Raw genomic sequence first — 25,017 nt, 5'->3', positions numbered from 1 at the left:
TTTGAGTAGTGAACATTTGCTTGATTTTAATAAATGTGAACTTTATCTTCTGGGGGGGAAATAATCATGATTCCAAAGGGGAAAAATGACTAAACTGTAGCCTAAGATTTTTTTTTTATAATTAATGGGAAGTAAAATTACTTTTAAATCTGTTACTTATAATTATTTTAATAATATTTAAAAAGTTGAAAAAAATCATTTTTTTGGTGTTTCAATTTTTTTAATTTTTTTAAAGATTTTCAGGCTCAATAAAATAAAATTAAATACTTTGTCTTTAAACAATGTTTTATTTAGTTTCACTGATCTGAAAATGTACAAAAATATGCTTGTATGAAATTACAATTATATGCTCACCACTGGGCTTCCATACTGTGTGTTCTTCTTGTGTTATTTTTAGAACAAACTTTTTCCACGAAAATAGGTGACGTACTTGGCATCATATGCCGATTTGTGTACACTAGAAATGTAGGTCATATAAAAAAAAACTAGCTAACGGTAAGAATCAAACTAAGTTGTATTATTTTAATGAAGTTCTAAGGTAACATTATCGACATATAAAACAAATTGTTGTTTTTTAGTTTTACCGCATTCCGTGTGAATAGTCTTATATCCACGAATATAGGTGACACTACCGTACTGTTTATTGATTATGGTTGTTTTGATTAATGATCTGCAACTACTATTCTGAATAAAATCGTCTTTGTATCATTTCATTAGAACATAATTAAGGTGTACTCCTTCTGTACAGCTGAGTATAAATCAAATTTCACAGTGCAACAATATCAAAGCAGTAATAATTCTGAACAAGAATGTGTCCAAAGTACATGGATGCCCCATTTGCACTATCCTTTTCATGTTCCATGGACCGTGAAATTGGGTAATAATCTAATTAGGCATTAAAATTAGAAAGATTATACTATAGAGAACAAATGTACTAAGTTTCAAGTTGATTGGACTTCAGTTTCATCAAAAACTACCTTGACCAAAAACTTTAACCTGAAACTCCCACTTTCATTTTCTATGTTCAGTGGACTGTGAAATTGGGGTCAAAAGTCTTATCTGGCTTTAAAATTAGAAAGATTATATCATAAGCAACAAGTGTACTAAGTTTCAAGTTGATTGGACATCAGCTTCATCAAAAACTACCTTGCCCAAAAACTTTAACCTGAACAGACGCACAGACGAACGGACAGACGAACTAACAAACGAACGCACGAATGGAGCACAGACCAGAAAACATAATGCCCCTCTACTATCGTAGGTGGGGCATAATAAAAGAGACTTGCCATTTTATAGATATACCAGAGTTAAAACTTGTCAAATTTCTATTATTTACATTTAATGGAAAATCAGGATAAAATTTGTGGTGAAAAAGACTTTTACAGAAAATTTGCAAAAGGTCCTAAACAACCCTTACAACCCCCCCCCCCCCCCCCCCAAAAAAAAATTATTTCCTGCTGAATCCATTATATTGTGAAAACCCTAGATGTACTTAAATAGGTTCATCTTTGTTTGTTTTACTGATATCTATATTCAGATATTCAAAAACTTGTGAAGAGATATCATTAGGGGAAGCACTGCCTGCAGTAATTCACTGTTCATGACATTGTGTACCAAATATAAGAATACAACGAGAAAGGCTCAGGATTTTACTTAAAACAAAAGTGTACACTATCCTTAGTTGTTCTAATAAAGGACCAGGCTAAAAATTCTTCTTCTCAGATCTGTTATGGAATAAAATACAGTAATTTCAACTTTTTTGCTTTATTTAGGGTTTTTATTTCTATCATGTTTTCCATTGTTCAGTAATTACAATAATAAATGAAAGCAAAAATTTCTTAATTTTAAATCTCAAAACCTGTTTTTTTTTCCTTTTTTATAAAGTGATTACAATCCCAACCTTCCTTTTGGTTAAATTTCAAAGAGATTCATACACTTAAACTAAATTTATTGTCTTTGGACAACGACAGATAACAATATACAACCCTTCAATTTTTTTGCAGTTGTTTAATAACTTAACTTTGACCACTGAAGTATGAAAATGAGGTCAGATGACACCTGCCAGTTGAACTTTTTTGTTCGCTATGGAGAATACGTATATCGTCAAGTTGTAGGATTTCCTATTGGGACTAACTGTGCACCATTTGTTGTGAACCTGTTTCTGTATTGGTATGTTTACAATTTATGACAAAAATCAGCAGAGACCAATCAAACAACATCTGATTCAAAAATTTAAAAACACTTTTAGATATTTAGATGATATATTGGCTCTCAATAATGACTACTTCAGTATGTACCCTAAAGAAATTTATCCTGCCAAACTGACTTTAAATAAAGCTAATACTAAAAATAAACTCTGTCCTTTTTAGGAGAATCCGTATATCGTCAAGTTGTCGGATTTCCTATGGGGACTAACTGTGCACCATTTGTTGCGAATCCTGCTGAGCTGACTTTGAATAAAGCTAATACTAACAATGAACTCTGCCCTTTCCAGTATCTTGATATCTTTATCTTCAACAGGAAACTTAATACCAAAATTTATGAAAAAAGAGATGATTTTTCTTTTCCTATTGTTAATCATCCGTTTTTAGATGGCGACGTTCCCTTGTCACCATCTAATGATGTTTATATATCTCAAACTTGTTCAATTCACTTGTGTATGTAGCAACATATTTTATTTCAACGAAAGAAATATCTGCATTACTGAAAAATTATTACAGTAGGGTTTTCTGTTTTACAAACTATTCAAAGCTTTTACTAAATTTTATCAATGGTATAAGTGTAAATGCTCTTTTGTTCGACGTTGGAAAGTTCCTGCGGAAAGAACTAACTTATTAACTAGTTCCGTTGTTCTTCCTCTGGTTTTAAAGTTCCACCAGAACAAAGTGACTAGTTAGAAAAGTTCCAACGGAACATATCAACTTGTTAGAAAGTTCCTTTTTGCCAATTTAGTTGAAACCAGAACAAAATTATCTCTTTCAAATTGAAAATTTTCTTTAAACGTTAGAGGAGCTATTAAATTAATTTTAAAACACTCAGAGAAATATATACTTGAATATATTTTCCTTAGGTTTTAAAGGGAGATAAGACCCGAATCACTAATTCATGTGAAAATAGTTAAAAGTCATAGATTCTATGGTTTAGATGTTTTAGTTCAAATTGATGTCTATTTTCAGAAATATAGAACAATTTCTTAAAAGGACTAGTGTGAAAACTTCAATTCAAAAATACATGTTCATGTTTATCACTGTTATTTTGCAAAGTTTCTTTTGTTTTCTAACATTAAACCCAAGACATTATTAACACTTAGTTTACAGTGCATGTTGCTGTGTTTATTTATTTCACGTTGGCTAGAGCTATAAGAGAGGGTTCAAATCTAACAAACATGTTTAACCCTGCTGTTTGTAGCTGTCCCAAGTAAGGATTTACTAGCTGCGTTGAAGACCTTGTCCTTGGGCTGTTTTTTTATCTTTTGTTGGGGGTATTGTCCCCATTTTCATTCTCTATTCTATGTATACAATTCCAATGACAGACATAGAATTCAAATCTAATTGGATTGTAAGTTTATTTCATTTAATACTGCTTTTTATACTAAAATACTACACTAGCATTGAGCATAAATTCAAACTGCAATTTGATGACACTTTTTAGCCATTGGGGGGGGGGGGCAAAGTTGTTAGGATATGTAGTGCAGTTTTGTCAGTAACACAATTCACTAGAAATATATGGATAAACTAAGCATTTAAGCATAAATGAACAAATCCCATAAGAATGGGATACATCTTATGTTTTACAAACCAGGTGCTCTGCAGGGCGCAGCTTTATACGACCGCAGAGGTCGAATCCTGAACATTTGGAACAAGTATGGACACAACATTCAAGCTTGATACAGCTCTGAATTTGGATTGTGATCAAATTTTTGACTTAATGTGAGTTTCTGACACAAAACAAATGTCAAGATCTTACAAATCTATTGCGTAATATTGTGCAATTAAAGATTTCTTCTCCAAACTTTTCAAAAATTTAGAATTTGAGAAATTTGGGGAAAAAAATTGGAAAACTACTACCACCCCCCTTTTTTTGGCAATTAGTCCAAAACCTGACATTTCCATATATTTAATTTACAAGTAGTATTAGGGAGTTAAATCGAGCATACCCAATATTGTATGTTAAATGTTTTTGCATTACCTCTCTTACACTGCTTTTAAATTGTCTTAATTGACCATTGACCAGAAAAGCCTAGTTTTCCCCCTTTTTTGCCCCTAATTCCAATATATTTTTATCCATAACCCCCTAAAGTCAATACGAACCATCCCTTCATGGTCTGGAAACTTGTGGTATAATTTCAGAGAGATTCATACACTTAAACACAAGTTATTGGTTGAAAACTACAAAATTGCTTTTTTTGGGCCCCTAATTCCTAAACTAAAGACCATAACCCCCAAAATCAATCCCAACCTTTCTTCAGTGGTATTGAACCTTCTGGTAAAAACTTATAGAGATCCTTTCTCTAAAACTTAAGTTATTGTCCGGAAACTTAATGTGTCTTTGGACGACGCAGACAATGGCATCATAGCATTATGCGCCGCAAACAATTTTTTGGGATCGTATAAAAACACCATTGTATTTATATATGTTGCTATAAAATGAGAACTTACCTTATCTTTTTCTTCCGTATCTTTCTTTTCATCTTCATCATCATCCTGTTGATACATAATAAGTAATATTGTACACGATATGTCAAGGACACGTACAGCTTAATTGTTTATAAAATTTAATTGTTCAGGCTTTCTCTATAAAATTACAAACCCGCTACCCATGCCCCTATACAATAAATTCTGGAACAACCCTAATGAATATCTATTGGCAGTTGTTTATAATATAACAGAGCTTTAAAATTTTGTGTAGGCTTTGCAGAACCATGTTGCTGGTGTATCATTTTTCTCAGCTAACTCTGATTTCCCTCCTTACTTTGTTAGGTTTGATAGGTTGAATCAGTTTCAAGATCTTTTAATATATATATTTTTTCAAGATTTCTTAATATATATAAAATCCCTTATCCTTCGCATTTTCAGTGTAAAAATGCAGTGAATGCAGTGCATAAAGTGGACCTTGCTGTTGAGATTTATTTTAGTGACGTTTTAGGAGCTTTCATCTTCTTATTCAATCATGCATATACAATAAATGATGCCTCTTCTTATTCCTGGCTGTAAATCTACATTTTTCTTCCCTAAAAAATGTTTGGTTAACAGTACACATTACACCTACCTTACTAGGGTCGTAAGTGACGATTCCTGTTGATCTACGCTCTCGTCTATTACGGCGAGCACGTACATGAGAGGGTTCTTTCTTTTCATCTTTATCATCACCTGAAATAATTGATGTCGTTATGTTCTAACTTGAATTTTCTTCTAGAATGCAATAAGAACAATTCTTTAAGTAAAATGTAGATATTAAACAGAAATGATCTTTTTAAGAGATGTATGATTATTTAAACATTTAGAAAGGAGTAGGTTCAGTAAGACTTCTTTTTAGCCATAAAATATAGCAATTTTACAAAATTGTTAAAATGTAAACTGTTAGTAATTTATTGGAAAGTAGAATGCTTCTGCTACATAAATTGGCCGTTTTTTGACAATACAACTGCACACATATCGGGTACTAGCATCATTCACTCATGCTAAATAACTGATATCTTCACAATTTTAGCATTTTAGTTAAAAAAAAAATTTGACGGATTCCTTCTGAAATGAATGTGGCCGCATTTGTGTTCATTCTTAATATTGAAATGTAAGTTGTATTTGATGATAATACATAACATATATAAAGGTTGAGGATGAACACGAAAGCAGCCACTTTCATTTTTGACAAAAAACATCGGAAAAGTGACATTTTTTGGCATATTTGATAGATTTTTCATATTTAAGCTTGAATCGGAGCGTTTTCAATGACTAAATTAGTAAAAATCTTTCACATAAACTACTTGAATCAATTGAAATAGACACTTAAGTCTTTAAAAAGTGTCCAAAATCTTTTGTCAGATGAACTTGAAATTTGAGGCCATAATCAGCCCTTACTGGACCTACTCCTTAAAATTCTCTATATGAAATCAAAAGTATTAAAATTCTTCCAACTATAAATTTTTGGCTCATGTCTTAAAATGAATACATCTTTATTTTTTCATTCTGTACTATTAAGAATGAAGAATGATTCTATATCTAAAGGGGAGGAGGAATCTACTGTAGAATATAATACTAATGAAACTAACCTTTGGAATCTTTTTTAGAATCTGTGTCATCTTGGTCCTCTGCGTGTAACCTTGACGATCGTAATGAAGCAGATCTACGAATTTCTGAACTACCTAGACTAGATTTATTATCTATAGATGTGGACAATGCATTTCTTTCCCTGCGAGGTACATATGCTGAAATGGAAAAGTTGAAATTTACAGACTTCATAGAATAACCAGGTGCTCCGCAGGGCGCAGCTTTATACGACCGCAGAGGTCGAACCCTGAACAGTTGGGGCAAGTATGGACAAAACATTCAAGCGTGATACAGCTCTGAATTTGGATTGTGATCAAATTTTTGACATTACATGGGTTTTTTTTACACAAAACAAATGTCAAGATTTTACAAATCAATTAAAGATTTCTTCTTCAAACTTTTTAAATCTAAAATTAAATAGTTGACACAGCATAGGTTTCTGACACAGAATGAATGTGGTCTAATGAACTTAAAAGGTTTTTTTTGCCTTTGAGCAATTCACTATGCTGTTGAATATTAATCCTCTCAAAAAAATGTTTGAAGAAATTTTCTTTTTATTTATGAAATCTGAAATGAGAAAAATTTACCCCCCCCCTTTTTTTCACATCCCCGTTTCCCTTTTTCCAAAACTGATATCAATTCAAATTTCTAATGGAGTTTGCAACAATAACTACTCTTTTAAATACATCATAAAATATTAAAATGTAAAATAAAGTGCTTGTTATCACTGAATGGTAAAGATTGAGTGGTAGTAAAAGTGAATATACATTGTTTATTGTATAAAACAATAAAAAAAACTTCATCAGCAACATTTTATATTGGCAAATTTCCAATGAAGTTATTTACATAAAGTTATTGGCAAATAAAAATAGAAAATGACATCATAGTCATATCTGGCAAATGTCCAACATACATTATCTAAAAACATTTTAAATAAGATAAGGAAAAAAAGCTTCATCAGCAACATTTTATATTGGCAAATTTCCAATGAAGTTATTTACATAAAGTTATTGGCAAATAAAAATAGAAAATGACATCATAGTCATGTCTGGCAAATTTCCAACATATATTATCAACTACTATTCTATACAAAGAAAGATAACTCCAATTGAAAATTAATTGCTATTGCACAATATTGTGCAATTAGATATTTCTTGCTATTGTGCAATACTGTGCAATTGAAAATTTCTTGCTATTGCACAATACTTGATATGGAATCCTGATTTGGACCAACTTGAAAACTGGGCCCATAATCAAAAATCAAAGTACATATTTAGATAAAGCATATCAAATAAGCCCAAGAATTTAATTTTTGTTAAAATCAAACTTAGTTTAATTTTGGACCCTTTGGACCTTAATGTAGACCAATTTGAAAACTGGACCAAAAATTAAGAATCTACATACACAGTTAGATTTGGCATATCAAAGAACCCATTTATTCAATTTTTGATGAAATCAAACAAAGTTTAATTTTGGACCCCCATTTGGACCAACTTGAAAACTAGGCCAATAATTAACAAGAGGCTCTCAAGAGCCTGAATCGCTCACCTGAATTTTTTTGGTTTAATCTCTCATCAATGATTATTTTGGCTTTTCAATTTATTTAAATGTTCTTTGAATCGTCCTATTTTCTTCAAAAGCAAAAAAAATCATTTTCTCCTATGTTCTATTTTAGCCATAGGAGCTATGTTTCTTGACATACAAGGAAATGAAATATAAAATTTATACTAGATACTCTGAAACTCTGAAACTCATTTAGCCTAGGTTTGGCTGAAATTGATACAGCAGTTTCATAAGAGAAGATTTTTTAAAGTAAGTCAACATGATGAACAAATTGTGAAAAAAGTCTTTAAAGGGCAATAACTCCTAAAGAGGTCAATTGACAATTTTGGTCAAATTGACTTATTTGTAGATCTTACTTTGCTGATCATATTTGCTGTTTACAGTTTATCTTTATCTATAATAATACTCAAGATAATGACCAAAAACTGCAAAATTTCCTTAAAATTACCAATTAAGTGGCAGCAACCCAACAATTGGATGTTTGATTCATCTGAAAATTTCAGGGCTGATAGATATTGACCTAATGAACATTTTTACTCCATGTCAGATTTGCTCTTAATGCTTTCGTTTTTGAGATATAAGCCAAAAACTGCATTTGACCCCTATGTTCTATTTTAAGTAACGGCAACAATGTTTTTTGACGGATCAAAAATCAAAGCACACACTTTGTGCAGGATAATCTAAGGAACAACCATGCTAAGTTTTAACCAAATCCATTCAGTAGTTTCAGAGGAGAAGATTTTTTAAAGTTAGCAAATATGATGAACAAATTGTGAAAAATTGTCATTAAAGGACAATAACCCCTTAAGGGGTCAATTGACAATTTTGGTCATATTAACTTATTTGTAGATCTTACTTTGCTGATCTTTTTTGCTGTTTACAGTTTATCTTTATCTATAATAATATTCAAGATAATGACCAACCAGATGCTCCGCAGGGCGTAGCTTTATACGACCGCAGAGGTTGAACCCTGAACAGTTGGGGCAAGTATGGACACAACATTCAAGCTGGATTCAGCTCTAAATTTGGATTGTGATTAAATAGTTGACACAGCATAGGTTTCTGACACAGAATGAATGTGTTCTAATGAACTTAAAATTTTTGTTTTCTCTTAGAGCAATTCACTATGCTGTTGAATATTAATCCTCTCAAAAAAATGTTTGAAGAAATTTTCTTTTTTATTTATGAAATTTCAAATGAGAAAAATTGAACCCAATTTTTTTAATCACATTCCCCTTTCCCTTATTCCAAAACTAATCTCAATTAAAATTTCTAATGGAGTTTGCAACAATAACTACTCATTTAAATACATCATAAAATATTAAGATGTAAAAAAACTGCTTGTTATCACTGAATGGTAAAGATTATTTTAATTTATCAGTTGGTAGTAAAAAGTGAATATACATTGTATATTGTATATAACAAAGATTTAAGTTGATTCTGGACAAAGAAAGATAACTCCAATTAAAAAAAATCTTGCTATTGCACAATATTTTGCAATTAGATATTTCTTGCTTACTATTCTGGACAAAGAAAGATAACTCTAATTAAAAAAAAATTTGCTATTTCACAATATTGTGCAATTAGATATTTCTTGCCATTGCGCAATACTGTGCAATTGAAAAGACTTGCTATTGCACAATACTTAATATAATAATTTTGGATCCTGATTTGGACCAACTTGAAAACTGGGCCCATAATAAAAAATCTAAGTACATTTTTGGATTCAGCATTTCAAAGAACCCCAAGATTTCAATTTTTGTTAAAATCAGACTAAGTTTAATTTTGGACCCTTTGGACTTTAGTGTAGACCAATTTGAAAACAGGACCAAAAATGAAGAATCTACATACACAGTTAGATTTGGTATATCAAAGAACCCCATTTATTCAATTTTTGATGAAATCAAACAAAGTTTAATTTTGGACCCCGATTTGGACCAACTTGAAAACTGGGCCAATAATCAAGAATCTAAGTACATTTTTAGATTCAGCATATCAAAGAACCTAACTGATTCATTTTTTGTCAAAATCAAACTAAGTTTAATTTTGGACCCTTTGGACCTTAATGTAGACCAATTTGAAAACCGGACCAAAGGTTAAGAATCTACATACACAGTCATGACAGTTAGATTCGGCATATCAAAGAACCCCAATTATTCAATTTTGATGAAATCAAACAAAGTTTAATTTTGGACCCTTTGGGCCCCTTATTCTGTTGGGACCAAAACTCCCAAAATCAATACCAACCTTCCTTTTATGGTCATAAACCTTGTGTTTAAATTTCATAGATTTCTATTTACTTATACTAACGTTATGGTGCGAAAACCAAGAAAAATGCTTATTTGGGTCCCTTTTTGGCCCCTAATTCCTAAACTGTTGGGACCTAAACTCCCAAAATCAATACCAACCTTCCTTTTGTAGTCATTAACATTGTGTTTAAATTTCATTGATTTCTATTTACTTAAACTAAAGTTATTGTGCGAAAACCAAGAATAATGCTTATTTGGGCCCTTTTTTGGCCCCTAATTCCTAAACTGTTGAAACCAAAACTCCCAAAATCAATCCCAACCGTTCTTTTGAGGTCATAAACCTTGTGTCAAAATTTCATAGATTTCTATTAACTTAAACTAAAGTTATAGTGCGAAAACCAAGAAAATGCTTATTTGGGCCCTTTTTGGCCCCTAATTCCTAAAATGTTGGGACCAAAACTCCCAAAATCAATACCAACCTTCCTTTTGTGGTCATAAACCTTGTGTTAAAATTTCATAGATTTCCATTCACTTTTACTAAAGTTAGAGTGCGAAAACTAAAAGTATTCGGACGCAGGACGACGCCGACGACGACGACGACGACGACGACGACGACGACGCCGACGCCAACGTGATAGCAATATACGACGAAAATTTTTTCAAATTTTGCGGTCGTATAAAAACTGCAAAATTTCCTTAAAATTACCAATTAAGTGGCAGCAACCCAACAATGGTTTGTTTGATTCATCTGAAAATTTCAGGGCTGATAGATCTTGACCTAATGAACATTTTTACTCCATGTCAGATTTGCTCTAAATGCTTTCGTTTTTGAGATATAAGCCAAAAACTGCATTTGACCCCTATGTTCTATTTTAAGTAACGGCGGCCATGTTTTTTGACGGATCAAAAATCAAAGCACACACTTTGTGCAGGATAATCTAAGGAACAACCATGCTAAGTTTTAACCAAATCCATTCAGTAGTTTCAGAGGAGAAGATTTTTTAAAGTTAGCAAATATGATGAACAAATTGTGAAAAATTGTCATTAAAGGACAATAACCCCTTAAGGGGTCAATTGACAATTTTGGTCATATTAACTTATTTGTAGATCTTACTTTGCTGATCTTTTTTGCTGTTTACAGTTTATCTTTATCTATAATAATATTCAAGATAATGACCAAAAACTGCAAAATTTCCTTAAAATTACCAATTTAAGTGGCAGCAACCCAACAATGGTTTGTTTGATTCATCTGAAAATTTCAGGGCTGATAGATCTTGACCTAATGAACATTTTTACTCCATGTCAGATTTGCTCTAAATGCTTTCGTTTTTGAGATATAAGCCAAAAACTGCATTTGACCCCTATGTTCTATTTTAAGTAACGGCGGCCATGTTTTTTGACGGATCAAAAATCAAAGCACACACTTTGTGCAGGATAATCTAAGGAACAACCATGCTAAGTTTTAACCAAATCCATTCAGTAGTTTCAGAGGAGAAGATTTTTTAAAGTTAGCAAATATGATGAACAAATTGTGAAAAATTGTCATTAAAGGACAATAACCCCTTAAGGGGTCAATTGACAATTTTGGTCATATTAACTTATTTGTAGATCTTACTTTGCTGATCTTTTTTGCTGTTTACAGTTTATCTTTATCTATAATAATATTCAAGATAATGACCAAAAACTGCAAAATTTCCTTAAAATTACCAATTTAAGTGGCAGCAACCCAACAATGGTTTGTTTGATTCATCTGAAAATTTCAGGGCTGATAGATCTTGACCTAATGAACATTTTTACTCCTGTCAGATTTGCTCTAAATGCTTTCGTTTTTGAGATATAAGCCAAAAACTGCATTTGACCCCTATGTTCTATTTTAAGTAACGGCGGCCATGTTTTTTGACGGATCAAAAATCGAAGCGCACATTTTGTGCAGGATATACTAAGGAACAATCATGTTAAGTTTCATTCAAATCCATTCAGTAGTTTCAGAGGAGAAGATGTTTGAAAAATTGTTAACGACGACGACGACGACGGACGCCAAGTGATGAGAAAAGCTCACATGGCCTTTTAGGCCAGGTGAGCTAAAAATCTAAGTACATTTTTAAATTCAGCATATCAAAGAACCCCAAGGATTCAATTTTTGTTAAAATCAAACTAAGTTTAATTTTGGACCCTTTGGACCTTAATGTAGACCAATTTGAAAACGGGACCAAAAATTAAGAATCTACATACATAGTTAGATTCGGCATATCAAAGAACCCCAATTATTCAATTTTTGATGAAATCACACAAAGTTCAATTTTGGACCCTTTGGGCCCCTTATTCCTAAACTGTTGGGACCAAAACTCCCAAAATCAAACCCAACCTTCCTTTTATGGTCATAAACCTTGTGTTTAAATTTCATAGATTTCTATGTACTAATACTAATGTTATCCTTATTAGGGCCCCTTTTTGGCCCCTAATTCATACACTGTTGTGACCTCAACTCCCAAAATCAAACCCAACCTTCCTTTTGTAGTCATTAACATTGTGTTTAAATTTCATTGATTTCTATTTACTTAAACTAAAGTTATTGTACGAAAACCAAGAATAATGCTTATTTGGGCCCTTTTTTGGCCCCTAATTCCTAAACTGTTGAAACCAAAACTCCCAAAATCAATCCCAACCTTCCTTTTGTGGTCATAAACCTATTGTTAAAATTTCATTGATTTCTATTTACTTATACTAAAGTAATTGTGCGAAAACCAAGAATAATGCTTATTTGGGCCCTTTTTTGGCCCTTAATTCCTAAACTGTTGGAACCAAAACTCCCAAAATCAATCCCAACCTTCCTTTTGTGGTCATAAACCTTGTGTCAAAATTTCATAGATTTCTATTAACTTAAACTAAAGTTATAGTGCGAAAACCAAGAAAATGCTTATTTGGGCCCTTTTTGGCCCCTTATTCCTAAAATGTTGGGACCAAAACTCCCAAAATCAATCCCAACCTTCCTTTTGTGGTCATAAACCTTGTGTTGAAATTTCATTGATTTCTATTCACTTTTACTAAAGTTAGAGTGCGAAAACTAAAAGTATTCGGACGACGACGACGCCAACGTGATAGCAATATACGACCAAAAAATTAAAATTTTTGCGGTCGTATAAAAAATTGAACCCAATTTTTTTAATCACATCCCCCTTTCCCTTATTCCAAAACTAATCTCAATTAAAATTTCTAATGGAGTTTGCAACAATAACTACTCATTTAAATACATGTACATCATAAAATATTAAGATGTAAAAAAACTGCTTGTTATCACTGAATGGTAAAGATTATTTTAATTTATCAGTTGGTAGTAAAAAGTGAATATACATTGTATATTGTATATAACAAAGATTTAAGTTGATTCTAGACAAAGAAAGATAACTCCAATTAAAAAAAAATCTTGCTATTGCACAATATTTTGCAATTAGATATTTCTTGCTTACTATTCTGGACAAAGAAAGATAACTCTAATTAAATTTTTTTTTGCTATTTCACAATATTGTGCAATTAGATATTTCTTGCCATTGCGCAATACTGTGCAATTGAAAAGACTTGCTATTGCACAATACTTAATATAATAATTTTAGATCCTGATTTGGACCAACTTGAAAACTGGGCCCATAATAAACCAGATGCTCCACAGGGCGCAGCTTTATACGACCGCAGAGGTTGAACCCTGAACGGTTGGGGCAAGTATGAACACAACATTCAAGCTGGATTCAGCTCTAAATTTGGATTGTGATTAAATAGTTGACACAGCATAGGTTTCTGACACAGAATAAATGTGGTCTAATGAACTTAAAAAATTTTTTTTTGCCTTTGAGCAATTCACTATGCATTTGAATATTAATCCTCTCAAAAAAGTGTTTGAAGAAATTTTCTTTTTATTTATGAAATCTGAAATGAGAAAAATTTACCCCCCCCACCCCATTTTGTTTTCACACCCTCCTTTCCCTTTTTCCAAAACTGATCTCAATTCAAATTTCTAATGGAGTTTGCAACAATAACTACTCATTTAAATACATCATAAAATATTAAAATGTAAAAAAAGAGCTTGTTATTACTGAATGGTAAAGATTGTTTTAATCTATCAGTTGGTAGTAAAAGTGAATATACATTGTATATTGTATAAAACAATGATTTAAGTTGATTCAACTACTATTCTGGACAAAGAAAGATAACTCCAATTGAAATCCAATTGGAATTTCTTGCTATTGCACAATATTGTGCAATTAGATATTTCTTGCTATTGTGCAATACTGTGCAATTGAAAATATTTGCTATTGCACAATACTGTGCAATTGAAGATTTCTTGCTATTGCTGAATACTGTGCAATTGAAAATTTCTTGCTATTGCACAATACTTAATATAATAATTTTGGATCCTGATTTGGACCAACTTGAAAACTGGGCCCATAATCAAAAATCTAAGTACATGTTTAGATTCAGCATATCAAAGAGGCCCAAGAATTCAATTTTTGTTAAAATCAAACTTAGTTTAATTTTGGACCCTTAAGACTTTAATGTAGACCAATTTGAAAACGGGACCAAAAATTAAGAATCTACATACACAGTTAGATTTGGCATATCAAAGAACCCCAATTATTCAATTTTTGATGAAATCAAACAAAGTTTAATTTTGGACCCTTTGGGCCCTTTATTCCTAAACTGTTGGGACCAAAACTCCCAAAATCAATACCAACCATCCTTTTATGGTCATAAACCTTTTGTTTAAATTTCATAGATTTCTATTTACTTATACTAAAGTTATGGTGCGAAAACCAAGAAAAATGCTTATTTGGGTCCCTTTTTGGCCCCTAATTCCTAAACTGTTGGGACCTAAACTCCGAAAATCAATACCAACCTTCCTTTTGTGGTCATAAACATTGTGTTTAAATTTCATTGATTTCTATTAACTTAAACTAAAGTAATTGTGCGAAAACCAAGAATAATGCTTATTTGGGCCCTTTTTTGGCCCCTAATTCTAAACTGTTGGAACCAAAACTCCCAAAATCAATCCCAACCTTTCTTTTGTGGTCATAAACCTTGTGCCAAAATTTCATAGATTTCTATTAACTTAAACTAAAGTTATAGTGCGAAAACCAAGAAAATGCTTATTTGGGCCCTTTTTGGCCCCTAATTCCTAAAATGTTGGGACCAAAACTCCCAAAATCAATCCCAACCTTCCTTTTGTGGTCATAAACCTTGTGTTAAAATTTCATAGATTTCTATTCACTTTTACTAAAGTTAGAGTGCGAAAACTAATAGTATTCGAACGACGACGACGACGACGACGCCAACGTGATAGCAATATACGACGAAAATTTTTTCAAATTTTGCGGTCGTATAAAAATCTAAGTACATTTTTGGATTCAGCATATCAAAGAACCCCAAGATTTCAATTTTTGTTAAAATCAGACTAAGTTTAATTTTTGACCCTTTGTACTTTAGTGTAGACCAATTTGAAAACAGGACCAAAAATGAAGAATCTACATACACAGTTAGATTTGGTATATCAAAGAACCCCATTTATTCAATTTTTGATGAAATCAAACAAAGTTTAATTTTGGACCCCGATTTGGACCAACTTGAAAACTGGGCCAATAATCAAGAATCTAAGTACATTTTTAGATTCAGCATATCAAAGAACCTAACTGATTCATTTTTTGTCAAAATCAAACTAAGTTTAATTTTGGACCCTTTGGACCTTAATGTAGACCAATTTGAAAACTGGACCAAAAGTTAAGAATCTACATACACAGTCATGACAGTTAGATTCGGCATATCAAAGAACCCCAATTATTCAATTTTATTGAAATCAAACAAATTTTAATTTTGGACCCTTTGGGCCCCTTATTCTGTTGGGACCAAAATTCCCAAAATCAATACCAACCTTCCTTTTATGGTCATAAACCTTGTGTTTAAATTTCATAGATTTCTATTTACTTATACTAACGTTATGGTGCGAAAACCAAGAAAAATGCTTATTTGGGTCCCTTTTTGGCCCCTAATTCCTAAACTGTTGGGACCTAAACTCCCAAAATCAAACCCAACCTTCCTTTTGTAGTCATTAACATTGTGTTTAAATTTCATTGATTTCTATTTACTTAAACTAAAGTTATTGTGCGAAAACCAAGAATAATGCTTATTTGGGCCCTTTTTTGGACCCTAATTCCTAAACTGTTGAAACCAAAACTCCCAAAATCAATCCCAACCGTTCTTTTGTGGTCATTAACCTTGTGTCAAAATTTCATAGATTTTTTTTAACTTAAACTAAAGTAATAGTGCGAAAACCAAGAAAATGCTTATTTGGGCCCTTTTTGGCACCTATTTCCTAAAATGTTGGGACCAAAACTCCCAAAATCAATACCAACCTTCCTTTTGTGGTCATAAACCTTGTGTTAAAATTTCATAGATTTCCATTCACTTTTACTAAAGTTAGAGTGCAAAAAGTAAAAGTATTCGGGCGACGACGACGACGATGCAGACGACGACGAAGACGACGACGACGCCAACGTGATAGCAATATACGAAGAAAAATTTTTCAAATTTTGCGGTCGTATAAAAACATTGATTGATTGTTCGTTGCTTAAAGTCCTAGAATAAATATAGATAAGGACAAAAGCACCATAATTTTCTTCCGCCAATTTAAAAAAGAATTTTATCACTACTATTATAACTCTCCTCATTATAAATAGATGTCTGCACAGCTGAAAGGTACAAACATGGAAGGGGGGGAATCTATAAATACCAGTATATAAGAAAGCTATATTTCCTACAGGAAATGCCTTGAAATGGATAATTCCTGTAATTTGTACCAAAGTCAAATTCTCTATTTTTATTTTAAAATTACTCACAAAAAATATCTGTGTTTGACAAACTGATGAATGATTTAATATTTTTAGTTCTTTTGGTCTTACAGGTTACATAGATACAAGCTTACTAAGTAAGAGTATCAGAACTTTAACTATAATTTATGAAACAAATCAGAAACATTAAAAAAATTCCCAAGAAATATAATAATTGATAATCTACCTGAAGTTGTATCTGTAGAATAAATACTGGAATCTTTGGAATCTCTAGATCTTCTAAAACTACTTCGTGTATCATCCTATAACAAATAAAATCAAGAATATATGGACGAATTGAAAGATCACAAGTTTCTGAAATTTAATACTGTTTTTATCAGCAATGAAAGTTGATGTTCCTGTACCTGGAACTTGTTAAACTAAAGAAAAAGTTTTAAGTAGCAATATTTTGACTCAATTAACATACTGTGAAATTAATGGTTAAAGGGACATAACTCATGAATACTAAATATTGACTTCTGTTTGGGATCAATGAATACTACTTTTTCACATTTTTTAACTGTTTGCTATATGTTTCATGTACATGTAAGAAGAATTTGTTTTCTTTCTAACAGATATTCAGAAAATACAAAAGATAAGAAATAGTTCTTAATTTTTTTTAGTTTTTCTATGACAGACACCAAGTTCCTTATACATTTTACATACCAACATAAGGTGTATAATTAATTGATAGGGATTACTTTAAATCCATCAATGAGGAAAGCTATTTAACCACAACAAGAATGTGTCCATAGTACACAGATGCCCCACTCGCACTATCATTTTCTATGTTAAGGGGACCATGAAATTGGGGTCAAAACTCTAATTTGGCATTAAAATTAGAAAGATCATATCATAGGGCACATGTGTACTAAGTTTCAAGTTAATTGGACTTCAACTTCATCAAAAACTACCTTGACCAAAAACTTTAACCTGAAGCGGGACGTAGGTGGGGCATAATAAAAAATTCCTCTACACATAGAATAGCTGACATCTGGCCTGAAACATCGCCTAACAGATTCTGGTTGTTCTATACTTGTCAACTCTTTATTAGAAGTTCTACTACTTACCTCTGGTCTGAAACGTCGCCTAACAGATTCTGGTTGTTCTATACTTGTCGACTCTATATCAGAAGTTCTACTACTTACCTCTGGTCTGAAACGTCGCCTAACAGATTCTGGTTGTTCTATACTTGTCGACTCTATATTAGAAGTTCTACTACTTACATCTGGCCTGAAACGTCGCCTAACAGATTCTGGTTGATCTATACTTGTCGACTCTATATTAGAAGTTCTATTACTTACATCTGGTCTGAAACGTCGCCTAACAGATTCTGGTTGATCTATACTTGTCGACTCTATATTAGAAGTTCTACTACTTACATCTGGCCTGAAACGTCGCCTAACAGATTCTGGTTGATCTATACTTGTCAACTCTATATTAGAAGTTCTACTACTTACATCTGGTCTGAAACGTCGCCTAACAGATTCTAGTTGATCTACACTTGTCGACTCTATATTAGAAGTTCTACTACTTACATCTGGCCTGAAACGTCGCCTAACAGATTCTGGTTGTTCTATACTTGTTGACTCTATATTAGAAGTTTTACTACTTACATCTGGTCTGAAACGTCGCCTAACAGATTCTGGTTGTTCTATACTTGTCAACTTTATATTAGAAGTTCTACTACTTACATCTGGTCTGAAACGTCGCCTAACAGATTCTGGTTGATCTATACTTGTTGACTCTATATTAGAAGTTCTATTACTTACATCTGGTCTGAAACGTCGCCTAACAGATTCTGGTTGATCTATACTTGTCAACTCTATATTAGAATTTCTACTACTTACATCTGGTCTGAAACATCGCCTAACAGATTCTGGTTGTTCTATACTTGTTGACTCTATATTAGAAGTTCTACTACTTACATCTGGTCTGAAACGTCGCCTAACAGATTCTGGTTGTTCTATACTTGTCGACTCTATATTTGAAGTTCTACTTTCACTTAAAGCATTGTTAGTTTTTTCACTAGATTTTGTATCACTAGGTTTTGTGTCTGATGAGTGTAATACTTCTTCTGCTTTCTGTATATCTTCTAAAGTGACGCCCTGAAAAAAGAAATTATAATTATTTATTGATATATAATTCCTGATTGGTATCACATATTTTTATCATATAAATGCAAAATTATGTAAAAAGAAATTGGTCACAGTACATTCAATTTCTATAAAAGCAGTTTTATAATATTTTTTTTTACAAAAATGGAATATGTATCAAGTAAAGGTACCTGTTTATGCCTACAAGTACTTGAATGAAGATGTTTTAATTCATGTCTGTATTAATTTTGGTGTGTTTACATTGCATACTGAACTGCATTTTAAAAGGACACATGATACTAGAGCTCTTTGACATGTATCTATAATCAATAGAAATGAACTTTTCATGTTCATTCACGCATTACTGTTATATCATGTATATCTTGCTTTACACTTATTTGAAAATTTTGCACTGATATAAAAGTAGACTCTTAATGAAGTTTTTTATGGGTTTTTTTTTTTACAATCTGTATACCTGTGTAGACCTTCTGGTCTCCCTAGCTCTCTTTGCCCTAGCCTTTCTTTGAGTCTCAGCTTCTTCGTCTCTGCTTGGTATTTGATATGATCTGTAAAAGTTCAAGGTCATGTTAAGCTTTCAAAATTCTGTTAAAATATGCAACAAAACACAAGCATCAGTCTTATTTATTAGTCAGACATTTTAAAACCTAAGTTCTTTTGAGAGCAAAGGTTTTATTTATGGACATCCTAGGACAATACTATCCAAACTATCTACCAAAGCAAAGTGTATATTCAGATATTTTCTAGACGTTTTTAAAGATTTTTATAGGTTAGGTGTCTCAAAAAATAATTTGAAAAGCACAATTTGCTTGCAACATTTTGTGAAGTTGCAAACATTTATCTAAATTTTATTTGAAATCGTTTAACAATTACAATATTAAATGTATCCAAAATTTCTGAATTTACGACATGCTTTTGTTAAATGATGATAAAGGTACCCTCTAAAATAGACTGATGCTAATTTATTTGCTGTTTGCTACAATAAAACTTTGTAACATTTCTTTTTTCTTTTTTAAAAACTACATATTTCAAGCTTCACTGCACAATCGGGGGAAAACGTCAAACACTAAATCATTCATGCAAATCTGAATTTTAGTATTTTCAAACATACTCAAATTAATTAAAAGGTATTGCTTCTAGATAAAATGATTTTATTTCACATAATTTAGTATAACTGTTGAGATGAAATGGATCTTCATGCAATGAATATTTTTCTGATGGAATCTGCTAATTTTTTTTTACATCAGAATGCATTGAGTGTGTAGGTAAAGGTATAATCTTTAGTTAGCTGAACTGTGAAGTCATTATTGGGTTTACTACCCTCCTTTCCGAGAAGTCTAATCCTACAGACAGTTATCTGTTGGACTAGTCTACTCTTAAAGTAGGGTAGTATACCTAACCTAAAAATGACTTCACAGTTCAGCTGCAAGCAAGCTTACCAAAGATATTATCTTTACCTACACATTCGATGCATTCTGCTGTAATGTTTAAATTAATTACAAATGACATAATGAATATGTTGTTATAAAATGATGAACAACCAACCTTCTGAACATTGAGTTAGTACCAAAAGTGGGACATGATGCAATAGAGGAGACGCCATGAGTGGAGACAGTAGTCGTTGCTGTGGTTACAGATGATAACGTTGCTGACACTGACGTTGCAGTACTGGTTGAAGGTTGTGTAGTAGTAGTGGATTCCATGATTTTAGCTTCTCGTTCTTTTTCCCGTCGTTCATTTTGCTCCTGCTGCCTGCGATAGTAGGGGACATAAGCAGACTGATAAGAGCTACGATATGGATTGTTGATGCTTCGACTGTATGCAGAGATCCTGTAGGATGTAAACATGCACAAGTTTATCATGCAAGGCAGGAATACTACGCAGCACACATAACAAGCAATCATACAGTAAAAAGTAGTCTTCCTCTCACTTTTCACAGGGGTGGATTCTGGGGCCCCCTTTATTGAAGAAAATTTGTGATTTTTTTGTTATATTTACTAATAGCCATTTTATTTTTCAAAGGCCCCTTTTGAAAAACCTGTGTAATTAATTTTTCTTCATCTATTTAAAATACATTTCCCTAATTATTTGCCTTTAACCTTGTATCACAAGTCAATTAAATTTTTCATAAATCTTTATAATAATGTACCCAAGTCATTTATGGCCAGTGTAAAAAGACAATATGTGAAGACGGAAAAAAGTAATTTTCTGCAAGAGCTTATAAGAGATAACTAAAAGTATATGTGTATTGCAGTTCTTTCTTTCACACTAAAGACAAAATCTGCAAAATCATACTACAAAGGATTGAAGTGAAAGGTGGACTACATATTTTAAAACAGTAATCAAGAAAAATGTCACACTCAAATTGTAATCATTTCAAAAGCAGTATACTATCTACAGTCCTATGATGAGTAAAATCCTGAAAGATCTATAGATCAAAGATAATGAACTCCAATGAGAGACATTCCATATATAGTAGTTATTCAAATCTGACTGCAGCATAGTATAATATTTTTAAGTTTTCTGTCTAGTAGTTTTAGGCAACTGAAACTTTAACCATTTGGTTAAATAGATAATAACAATATTCTTCAGAATTTATTCAAAAATAAAATAGAAATCAGCCTCTCTCAAGCTTTTTACATAAGCAATTTTCGTAGAAAAGTTCTATTGCAGATTCAGTCTTATTCAAGGGTGCCAATTTTTGTTGGTTTCAAAGGTATATAGAAACAATGAAATATAAATGATCCATGAGTTGTTAATAATCTACTTTGTATGATAAACCACAAAATCCCAATATCCACAAATTTCTTTTTTTTTTTATAAATCAATGAAAATTTGTACCCATGAAAATAAGTAAATCCACAATAAGTCTTACAATACAATTTAATTTACAGTATTTTCATTTTGCATGAATATTCAATTTAATTATAAAGAAATAAAGTAAGCCAAAAATCTGCCACTTTCTGAGAAAGTAGAATAAAGTTGATAAATCCAGAAAATGTAAAGTAAAGTTGCAAAGAAAATGGAAAGCAGTACTGCAATGAAAATGTGAATACACACAAAACAGAACTTTTATATGGGTTTGGAAATATGAATTCTCACCCAAAAAGATATGTTACATGGGTCAGATAATGTGTAAGGAAACAACACATATTTTAAGCCTTCTAGGTTGTACAATGGGACTATATGGAGTTTCAAAATGAAAGAAAAATTCACATGCACGTTTATATATAACCAATATTCTTGTCAAATATGATATTTTGAAATATTTTTTTTTTTAAACGTCTATTCATAAAAGATAAGAAAACAAAATGTATATCATTACTAATAAGGGCTTATAATTGTGAAAGAAACTCAAGCTATTTCACAAGATTTCGGTTTACTTCTTTAATACATAAAAAACACTTTTTACTGGAAACTATTTTGAAGATGAAGATGACTTCAATGTCATATGAAACATACACCGAAAATTCATTTCACATTCCAAATATTGTCTTAGCTCATAGCACACGAAAAACTTAATGTCAAACGACAAACCATGAAAATAAGGCTCGTCATATGAATCATGCCTCATGAAAAATCACGCCATATGCAAAATATGCTATTTGAGAATCAGAGCTTCCCATGAAAACAAAATGTTGACAAATTAACAATAATAATGAGATCAGGGTCAGATGTACTCTTATGTATTTTTTTTAGTACTCACTAAAAACATTAAAATAAGGTCAAGGTCAATGGACATTTGATAACTGAAACTTGATAACTGAAACTTAAGAATATGAAGTCTTTTACCTTCAGTTATAGAATATTGTTGGTAATCTCAAAGAGATTGACTAAAGTTGAACACATGAGAATACACTGTGATGATAACGTACCTGTCCAATGGTTTATGATCCTGAGTATCTGTTGTTCTGCGTAACTGAACTTTATCCTAAAAATACAAAATGTACAATATGAGACACAAGAAATTTATTTATCATAATTAATGCAACTTTATTGAACTGCGTATTTCCTATAATAAGTTTTTTTAATCTTAGTTTCAAAAGATTTACATAATTAGATCTGTATGCTAATCTGAAATTTTTTATTCTACGTCTTCTCTGTCATTTTGATAAGGATCATTACCAACAGCCCAATTTACACCTTAACAGTGATAGGATATCTTGCATTTATAATTCTTTACCCTTAAATATGAAAAATTTCCTGAAAGGATACCCCTCTAATTTCTAAACTCTTAATTATTGCAGCTATAATTTTGCATCAACCATACTATCATTGTGTAAATTATATACACCCCATCCAGGTGAATCCAGAAAGTTATCATAAGTGAGGGTCCACTGACTGCCTATGAAGGGGTCCCACTCCTGATATGCTTCAGTGATTCCAGAAATAATCAACCAAATTTTTCCCACTTAAGAGGGACAAAGACCCACTGCAACCCCCCTTTTCAATCCGCCTCTGTCATCAGACTAATGCTATCAGTGGTATATCTAATACATGAATCCACTGCGTTTCTACCTCATTCACCTTTCAACTGATCTATCTACACAGAGGTACTGCTCTCAGGTTAACATGATGGGTAGTATCATGTTCAATACTCTTCCACATTCAAAAAGTATGAAAAAATTAGAATCATTACAATTTTCAATTTCTATTATTTTGCAGAAAAATGTTCCAATCAACATGATAACTGTGAACCAGTTAATATCCTCAGTTAGGAATAAGTGTGAGATAGTTAATACTAAAAGTTAAAAGATATAAATTAAAACTTTCAGGACTTTTTTTCATTTGTCTGATATCAATAGTTATATTGTACCAGTGTTTTAAGACAACTGCAGCATACTTCGGTATCCATCCTGATTAACTGAAGAGCCTGTCAGGGTTCTCACTAAGGCGAGTCCATGAGTCCTGGACTCATCAAAATCTGTCTGGACTCATCATTTTCAAAACTAGTGAGTCCACAGATGCATCAAGATAGAAATATTTTGTATATACTAAACAGTTAAACACAATATCATCATTTTATAGCAAAAGTTTAAAAGTAATCTGAATTTAATTTCATCTCATTGCTCTGTTAGGCCATGGAGACTTAAATATTACATTATATTGCAATAAAATATCTTCTCCTTGCTGTTGGACTCACCATGGCCAAAAATGACGAGTCCCTGGACTCGCCTTCAAAAATCCTTAACGAGAACCCTGCCTGTATTGTAGAAGGTGTTGGTTCAATCATTTCAACACCTTCTCATTTGTCAGTCAGAAATTGGCAATATTATTTGCATGTAAGTCATTTTACAAATTTTAAGTATAACGTTGACCCCTTATTCATCAAACAATTCAAATCACCAACATCTTAAGTTTGGCATAAACTAAAATGACTGAACTTTCAAAAATAATTTCACTAATGTAAATGAATCCAAATTAAAGCTTTACTAACCTTAACTATTAAGCAATTTTTCTTTAAATCAAATAAAAAACACATATGCAGCAAAAAACACCAAACAACAAAAATAAATACACAAACACTTGACTAATCACACCACATACAGCGGCATAAGCCATGATGTTATTGCTAAAACAACACTCACATTTTCAACTGAATTTCTGTCTACAGGAATACGAGGGCTAGATAAAGAACGAGAGAGATTTTTGTCTCCCTCATCTTTGTTATTTTCTATAACCATACTGGTACTTCCTGTTTTACGTAAACCAGTTCGCCAGGACAGGATGTCTGGTTCTGTATCATTCTTTGATTCTGTTATGGTTGGTGGTGTTACTATGGTGGGGACCTGTACCAACATGCAACAAAATGTACAATAAAAAACCCATGCCGGAAATTAAAACTAAAACATGCTTGTAAACTATTTCTATTTACTTTAATTTGAGATTAATCTACATGTATTCATTTTCAGGATTTTTTTGTGGCATTTTATACTTTAAATGTTTGTGTAGG

General features: G+C 31.9%; 1 protein-coding gene across 50 annotated transcripts in view; it reads right to left on the bottom strand.

Moving 5' to 3' along the window:
* LOC139490791 (protein phosphatase 1 regulatory subunit 12A-like) overlaps positions 1-25,017 on the bottom strand; it is an 80,316-nt gene that overhangs the window by 23,743 nt on the left and 31,556 nt on the right. For 18 of the 50 annotated variants that reach the window (XM_071277797.1, XM_071277803.1, XM_071277800.1 and 15 more), the window contains 9 exons: positions 24,653-24,853; positions 22,940-22,995; positions 20,610-20,894; positions 19,522-19,612; positions 18,879-19,058; positions 17,138-17,213; positions 6,269-6,424; positions 5,269-5,369; positions 4,659-4,703 (listed from right to left, as the gene is read on the bottom strand). In XM_071277797.1, coding sequence (XP_071133898.1) covers positions 4,659-4,703; positions 5,269-5,369; positions 6,269-6,424; positions 17,138-17,213; positions 18,879-19,058; positions 19,522-19,612; positions 20,610-20,894; positions 22,940-22,995; positions 24,653-24,853 — 1,191 coding nt within the window. Of the gene's footprint in view, positions 1-4,658; positions 4,704-5,268; positions 5,370-6,268; positions 6,425-17,137; positions 17,214-18,566; positions 19,059-19,521; positions 19,613-20,609; positions 20,895-22,939; positions 22,996-24,652; positions 24,854-25,017 lie in introns of all 50 variants that reach the window. The other 32 variants (XM_071277778.1, XM_071277781.1, XM_071277780.1 and 29 more) reach the window with 9 other exon arrangements.

The sequence above is a fragment of the Mytilus edulis genome, chromosome 10 (assembly GCF_963676685.1).
Source record: "Mytilus edulis chromosome 10, xbMytEdul2.2, whole genome shotgun sequence".
Classification (NCBI taxonomy): domain Eukaryota; kingdom Metazoa; phylum Mollusca; class Bivalvia; order Mytilida; family Mytilidae; genus Mytilus; species Mytilus edulis.
Note: the sequence above shows the minus strand (reverse complement) of the source record. Positions and strands in the feature narration are given on the sequence as shown.